At 36.3% G+C, this 8,413-nt stretch overlaps 1 protein-coding gene across 2 annotated transcripts; it reads right to left on the bottom strand.

Annotated features, from left to right (window-relative positions):
• Positions 1–5,511: 5,511 nt before the first annotated feature.
• bola1 (bolA family member 1) lies at positions 5,512–7,102 on the bottom strand. Of its 2 annotated transcripts, none has more exons than XM_016282073.1 (2): positions 6,825–6,968; positions 5,512–6,155 (listed from the first exon to the last, which is right to left on the bottom strand). In XM_016282073.1, exon 2 carries the CDS (start codon positions 6,134–6,136, stop codon positions 5,699–5,701), a length of 438 nt encoding a protein of 145 aa, XP_016137559.1. In that variant the 5' UTR covers positions 6,137–6,155; positions 6,825–6,968; the 3' UTR covers positions 5,512–5,698. The 2 variants fall into 2 exon arrangements, with proteins under 2 accessions (XP_016137559.1, XP_016137558.1); XM_016282072.1 differs by lacking the exon at positions 6,825–6,968 and adding an exon at positions 6,982–7,102 and having other exon boundaries at positions 5,514–6,155.
• Positions 7,103–8,413: the final 1,311 nt, after the last annotated feature.

Genomic DNA, 8,413 nt, shown 5'->3' with positions numbered 1-8,413 from the left:
CAATATACAGTAAATAAATCACCAAGGGAGCAAAATCAGACACGCTTGTTTTTTCAGACGCTTGCAGAAAAAGGCTTCCCAAAACAAAGTTACTGGGTTAATCTTTTTCACGTTTCCTTGGTTGGTAGATGCACCAGGGACCTGATTATAGCACTTAAAACCTGGAAAAGTCAGATTTTCATGATATGTCACATTTAAGTAGAAATACTGAATAATATTTTCTAGTCAAATGTGCTCCAATAATCTTTGTTTTAGTTTCAACATTGAAAAATATTTTTTTATAGTTAATTTTCTCATTAGGATTAGTGAATTGAACAAATTTTAACCGTTAAGTTTTGATGTGCAACTCATACTGCAAAGTTTGTGATAGGAACATGAATGATTCCTTAAATAACGCAGAGGTGGGTTACTTTTTTGAGCGATTTAGCTAACTTTCGCCAAATAGATATAGAAACAAATAAATAAATAAATAAACAAACAACCCAATTATATTGAAGGAAGAACCCTTATAGCTTTTGACTCAAAGGTGCCAAATCCTGCTGGAAAATGAAATCAGCATCTTCAAAAAGGAAGCATGAAGTGCTCCAAAATTTCATTTGTGGCTTACCCTCCTTGTGAAGGGTGTCAATGATTGTCTTGTGGACAACTGTCAGATCAGCAGTCTTCCCCATGCTTGTGTAGCCTAGTGAACCAAACTGAGAGGCCATTTTGAAGGCTCAGGAAACCTTTGCAGGTGTTTTGAGTTGATTAGCTGATTGGCATGTCACCATATTCTAATTTGTTGAGATAGTGAATTGGTGGGTTTTTGTTAAATGTGAGCCAAAATCATCACAATTAAAAGAACCAAAGACTTAAACTACTTCAGTCTGTGTGCATTGAATTTATTTAATACACGAGTTTCACAATTTGAGTTGAATTACTGAAATAAATGAACTTTTCCATGACATTCTAATTTATTGAGATGCACCTGTAGAAATGCCATGGAAACTTTTGCCTGGTATAAATAAATAAACAAAGAAAGACACAGATAGACAGACAGACAAACAAACAAATGGGCAAGCAAGCACTACTCACACTTTTAAAAAATTAAACAAAAGTTAAATTCTACACTGTGTAAAATGATTTTTGTAAGTTGTAAACATAACGATTACTGACACACATATCAAACTATGTTGTTTTTTCCTTTTTCTTTTTTTCAGTGAAGTGGTTTTGATCTAAATTTGAGTGCATTTTGAATGTAACTGCTATTTTTCCAAACATATTCACATTTTTATGAACTCTTCCTGTGGATTGTGTTAACTTTAAAAAAGGTACTGTATTTGAACTACATTTTAGAAAAGATTTACAAGTCTTTTGTTGTTTTTATTAGCGTGGTATGTGTCAGATCGTGTTTCACTATGAGCCGTGTCATTAAATAACACTCAAATATCATCCTGTCTTACTCTCTAATGTCCCAAACGAGGTAATGTCCTGTCATGTGACCCCCATCACCCACCTGTGTAGACTTTGTCTTAATCCCTGCTGATCTCCTCTCTGCTTTGAATACTCGGACTACTGAGTGTAACTAATTCTCCCACACAAGGATATTGTCCTCCCCATTTCAGCTTTGTCTTTCCTCTCTTTCACTAGTCTCATTCGTTTGCCGAGCAGCCGGACAAAAAAAAATCCTCCAAATTAAAAAGACTTAATGAGCTATTACTCTCACCTTAAATCTAATTGTCTACTTTGCCTCCAAAATGCCAAAACAGATAAACAATCAGTCCAGGGAATATCCTCTCTGAATGCACTGTTTCAACTCTTTGTTTGAAATCTGAAAACAATGCAAATTTTGCTTAGAGCTCATGTATTTAACAGTGGCCTGTTTGAAATACAAAGATACACATGATTGTGATGGAAAAATCAGACACAAAGCATCTACACTCATTTTAAAAGAATAGTTCACCCATAAATGAAAACTGTCATCATTTACTCACCCTCATGACGTTCCAAACCTGTATGACTTACGTAAAACACAAAATGAGATGTTTTGCAGAATGTTCCAGCTGCTCTTCGCCATGCAGTAAAGTGGATAATAATTAAAGGACACACAAAAATAATAAAATTAACATATTAATGCACTCAACATATATAGTCATGCACATGTTTGTACACACTACTGTTCAAATTTTTGTTTAATACATTACACAATTTAATACATTAGATTTAAAAAGTGAGAGTAGCCTAATGACATTTATAATGTCACAAAAGATTTCTATTTCAAATAAAAGCTGTTCTTTTGAACTTTCTATTTATCATTGAATCCTGAGAAAAAAATGAACGCCTGTTTTCAACATTGATAATAATAAGAAATGTTTCTTAAGCAGCAAATCAGCATATTAGAATGATTTCTGAAGGATCATGTGACACTGAAGACTGGTGTAATGATGCTGAGAATTCAGCTTTGCATCACAGGAATGAATTACATTTAAACTTTTATTTTAATTTTTATAGAAAATTGTTATTTTAAATTAACTATTTAGTTATTTGATTTTACTGTATTTTTTATCAAATAAATGCAGCCTTGGCAACTTCTTTAAAAAATAAAAAAGCATATACAAATACATATTTCACTGTACCTCTCAAACCTTAGTGCACTTAAACTTGCTGTATTGCAACTTGCCTGGTCATAAAACACACATGAATGAATGTTTATTGCTCTCAGTTATCCTAAACCTGTTGTAATGTGTTTAAAGAAGACATTTATTATCTGAATATGAAAGTGAAAGGGATTTGAGAGTTACGATGAAGGGAAAAAAACGAACAGGGAATTATTAAAAATATTTTTACAAAATTAAAAATTAATTAAATATTTTCCAACTATAACACATAAGCAGTATAGACTACTTTTAAAAATATTTATTGCCCTATTTTGTTTCAACTACGAAATGAAATTGATTGGAGTGTTTGATTTTTCATTTTTGGGTGAACTATCTATTTGAGCACCACAGACTTGGTGAGTTTTCTTCACATTACATGTGAACGTTTCCCAGCAAATGGTAAACGTGTCACCCCCCACAGTACACAAACAGTGCATCAGACGGAGGAATGGTACAGACGACTATTCCATAGAGACGGCCTGTCCCTTTTTCAGCTTTTTCAGACGACCATTTGGTGCTCCCATCCCTAACCTATTGACCCTCAACCTAGAGAGGTCAGCTGTGTCAGGGAGCCCAGATCCAGCACAAGCCTGTAAATCAAACGCCGCCGGGAACAGCGCACCGTCCAGGGTCCCAGCCAGGCCTGGCACCATCACTCTCCCCACTGACGCACTACCAGGCCGGTTCCCACTGAACCATGCCACCCTGGCAGCCCTCGTGACCCCGTTCGGGATACATCAGCCTTCGGCCGCTCTGACGCTCAGCCATATAACCCCACCTGCGTTACAGGCCTTCCTGTTCTGGCTTGCATCACAATCGTGTATCTCTCAGGCATCGCCGCACCTGGAGCTCAAGCACACAAATCACTTTCAGGAACGTCCGTGCACTCCTGAGACGGTGAATGTTAAACACACTTTGGTTTGACCTGTGTGAGATCACCCCGGGGCTCTCTCTAATGGACGGAGCCATAAAATGGTCATGTTGCTGTTTTTCCAGCCAAACGACGACACCAGTTGTTCCGATTCCTCACTGGCTTTGTGATCGGAGTCATCAGTTCTGCATGGAGGAACTCGGGAGGGAAACCTATTTTACCTTCCGTTGACTCCATACTTCAGTGATGAAGCACAGTTCTGTCCACTTCTCCAGCAGTGACCCCTCATCACTGATGACAAACCATCTACCTATCTCAGGAAGACATAATGTGAATTGTACAATAACACTTAAAAATAAGTTTAGAGTCAGTAAGAATTTTTCTTCAGCAAGGATGCATTATATTGATTTAAAGTACAGTAAAGTAATGTACAATGTTACAAAAAAATACCTATTTCAAATAAATGTTGTTCTTTTGAATGTAATCTTGAAAAGAAATGTATCAGTTTCCACAGAAATATGAAGCTGCACGACATTTCAACATTGGTAAGAAGAAAGTTAGAATGATTAGAATATTAGAATGATTTCTGAAGGATCACTGAAGACTGGAGTAATGATGCTGAAAATTCAGCTTTGCACCACAGAAATATATTACATTTTAAAATATATGTGACCCTGGAGCACAAAACCAGTCTTAAGTCCTGGGGTATATTTGTAGCAATAGCCAAAAATACATTGTATGGGTCAAAATGATCAATTTCTCTTTTATGCCAAAAATCATTAGGATATTAAGTAAAGAAATGTTCAATGAAGATATTTTGTAAATCTCCAACCATAAATATATCACAACTTAATTTTTGATGACTAACATGACCTAAGAACTTCATTTGGACAACTTTAAAGGCGATTTTTTTTTTTTTTTTTTTATCAAATTCGTTTTTTTTGCACCCTCAGATTCCAGATTTTCAAATAGTTGTATCTCAGCCAAATATCGCTCCAAACATCAGTGGAAAGCTTATTTATTCAATATGACTGTTTACTGTATTTTTGTCAGGTAAATGCAACATTGTTGTGCATAAGAGACTTCTTTTCAAAACATTTTAAAACTCCCAAACTTTTGAATGGTAGTGTACATTAATATTTAATACTAATCTGGTTCTCTAACATAGCTTATTCTCTAAACGCTGTTTTTTTTTTTGCATGTTCATAACAAATCTTTTATTTTTTTCTTTAATCTTTCCCTGTCTATCTTGTACTTATTTGACCAATGCTTGAAACTTGGTATGACGAGCACTTCCTATGTCTATTTGCCTCTAAGATGAATTGCTTGATGTATTCCCCAATTGTAAGTCGCTTTGGATAAAAGCGTCTGCTAAATGAATAAAACTAAATGGGAATGTATATAACAAAATTCCCTCATTATCAGTATTTACTAATCGCTAAGAGAAAGTAATGGATGCACAATAAGCCACATGACAAAGCTGCATGACCCTGACAAGAAGAGAAAGCTAATATTGCCATAATGACTGGGTGAGTGTACTTTATGTGAATACTACTTATGATCTGTTGCCCTCTGGTGGTACCATTTCTGCCTACAGATACTAGAGAGGTGAGATAACACAATCTGGTTTTAAAAGCCAGAAGGATAAAATTGCCTTTCTAGAACACTTGATTCTGATTGGCCAGCGGTCAATTTTTTATAAAATAATGACTGTCCATAGCAACACTGCACATCTTCTGTTTCTACATGGTCTCTACAAGCAAGATTTTGAACTCTGCATCATCAAATTAGGAAATATTATGCCTTTTTTTTTTGCAAATCAGCAGAAATATTTTTTCAAGATGCAGGGCTGTGCTATATAAGCTTTCATTAATTTTAAAATAAAAAATAAGAGATTTAATACTTAATTATAAGAGATTTTAATACTTTGGTGATCATTTTAATTCCATGTGATAAAATGAGAAGCACTTCCTTCTGATTTACATGAAGCATAAATCACATTTTATTATAGTACTTAACCAGTCCAAGCCAATAAGAACAAATTGCATAATAATAATAATATTGTTTGTATGAAGTCAATTAAATAGTGTATTAGTCCCGATCAGCTCCAGGTGAGAAATATGCATGCTGATAAAACTTCATAGCTGATTACTATATTATTAAATCCCCATCAACACTAAGTTTTGGTCAGTCAGTCTCGACCCGCCTTCAGTTTCTCAGCCATCGTGTTATCATGCTTGGATCCTCCCATGCACGGGGGGCTTTTGGCCAGGCTGGGGTTGCTGCTCCACTGCTGAGGCGTCTTAGCCTGGATGGCGAGGGCATGAACGCAGCTGCTGAGCTCCTCCCGCAGGGTCTCGTTTACAAGCCGATGACGCTGCAAGAGCGAAAGACCCTCAAACTGAGGACTCACCACCAGAACTCTGAAGTGGGACTCTGAACCAGCGGGTACGGCGTGCATGTGACTCTCGTTCATGACCTCCAGGTGCTCAGGTTTGAGGGCCTGGGCCAGTTTGGTCCGTATTGTGGTCTCCACAGGACCCATGTGGGGCCGGTGATGGGTCAGCTGTCTGGTTAAGGCAAGGGTGCAGGTGGAGGGACGCAGGCAGCGGAGAGCACTGGACAGCATCAGGCGCAGGCGAGACCAGCTGCAGGAAAACATCAAAGATCAGTGAGAAATTTCTGTTGAGGAGTGATTTGGCACCCCAAACACAATTTGTCTTCTTAAGGACTAGAACTAGACAATGAAGCACTCTGTAATATACTACATATGCATGACATGCAAGTCTATAATAAAGAGATACATCTGTAAATTCTATTCAATAAATGAACTTTTCCACAACATTCTAATTTATTGAGATGCACCTGTAGTTCTCATCTTCAATAACATAAGAAAAAAAAATGGTGTGTGGTCATTTTAAGGAAGTATTTCTATAAAAGGCTACACCAGACTCCCAGAAATATGCTTTGTTGAACTTAAAACATTTAAACTTACAAAATTGCAAGGAATAAATTAAAGAGCTAAATTGAGCTATTTCTCAGTAAGGGGTATTATATTATATTACTGATTTCTGTGATCTTATCAAAAAGGATGGATATCTATGTTGATAGATAGATCGATAGATAGATATTACTTGTCAAAAGTTTGGAAATTATTTTAAAATTATTTTTTTTTATTATACGCGCGGATTAACTTGATAAAACGTTGTCAAAATATGTATAAAAGTAAACTGCAACAATCGTCTGTGCACCAGGTACACGTCGCAATCTCATCGATAAATGTCATGCTGAATAAATAGTATATTTAAGCCGCAAACCTTATGCAGCTTCATCCAGCCGAAAGGTTAGAAATGACATATGCCTTCATAGCTGCTCTTTAAAATATAAATTCTTGCACAGGTTTACATAAGCAAACAGCACAATGACAAGTGACAAAGAAAATGCATGATCAAATATCGAAATCATTTCTCTCACCTTTCGTCTCCGGAGTGTTGTTTTTGTATTACTCACAGGAAGCGATTCATGCAGATTCTCCTTCACTGTTTAGAAAGCTGACGGCTGAAATGACATTACTGCCGCCTAACGGCTAGCTAGAACGTTGCGTTAGATACTGAGGGTATCTCTTCTTCTTCTTATTATTAGTTTTTTTTATTGGCGGCTCGTGATCACCAATTGAGCATTACCGCCATCTACTGAAGCAATGGACCAGAGACTTGAATTCCCTTTTCCCAGACCTATCAGAACTCAAGCTTTCGATGTTGCTGCGTGTTCAGCTCCTCCATCTACAGCCGAAGTCCTGAGGGTATCTCTATTTTGGTTATACATTACATAAACAGCCTATTTTTCAGACAACTTAGCACCTCAAAATTCAGCTACAAGTTAGTCGAGCGCGCATTTTAATTTGGCGCCAAATAAACGTTCACGAACAGAATTCGAATTCACCTGAGGGTGCAACCATAGCGCCTGCATAAATTCAAATTATAGCCTACTAAACCGTTTTAATTCTACATATGTTCATACAGTGATGTTCCGTAAGCTAACACGTAAATACTGTTATTTCATATTTTGTCATTATATTGTAGATTTAGGCAACATAGGCTATCAGAAGTATATAAAAATTTGATTGTTGAGGTTTGACACTCCAATTTTGCTTTCTTAAGGACTTAAGAACTAGACGCTTAAGCATTCTGTAACATACTATGATATGTAAGTCTATAATCAAGAGATAAATCTTTCAGTCCTGTTCTAGTTATATTTGTTTAATTCGCCGCCAAATAAATGGTCGCAAACTGAAATCAGATTCGCCTGAGACTTTATCAGCTGCATAAAGTAGCCTATATATAGGCCTATGCTATCCATTTTAATTCTGTATATGTTTATACAGTGATTCCATAACATACTGTAGACTACGTTACTGCAAGTTGACAACATAACTACTGTTATTTATTTAATATTTTATCAATTTATTGTAGATTTACATATCAGAAGTAGCCTAGTAAGTACAAACAAAAATGTAATTGCTTATTTGTGTGATTACATCTGAAAATTTCTGAAGCCCTGGAATATAGCATACATGTCATAGGCCTACTTAATATTTTTACATACTTTTTTGCTGCTTTTTTGAGCCAACTGCCAAGTAGGCAATTTCTATTTGCATGAAAACCAGGCCCTGGACCTTCTGCAAAACATTCATGTCTGTGTTTCACAAAAGAAGAACATGGAACCATTTAATCAACCTTTCCCGCGGCATCAGCTTGTGTGTATGTGCTGTACATGTGGAAGAATTGACAATAAAGCAGACTTGACTTGACTTGATGATGGTGAGTAAACAATGACAGAATTTTCTTGAGTATAAGTTTGTCTGAGTGGTGCGTGTGTGAAGAACTGCAATAATCGAGTCAAGCAT

This window comes from Sinocyclocheilus grahami, unplaced genomic scaffold (assembly GCF_001515645.1).
Source record: "Sinocyclocheilus grahami isolate Dianchi unplaced genomic scaffold, SAMN03320097.WGS_v1.1 scaffold153.1, whole genome shotgun sequence".
In the NCBI taxonomy this organism is placed as follows: domain Eukaryota; kingdom Metazoa; phylum Chordata; class Actinopteri; order Cypriniformes; family Cyprinidae; genus Sinocyclocheilus; species Sinocyclocheilus grahami.
Note: the sequence above shows the minus strand (reverse complement) of the source record. Positions and strands in the feature narration are given on the sequence as shown.

Excerpts from the sequence above, each read along its gene's own strand:
- bola1 (XM_016282072.1), bottom strand. The coding sequence starts at position 6,136 with ATGCTGTCCAGTGCTCTCCGCTGCCTGCGTCCCTCCACCTGCACCCTT.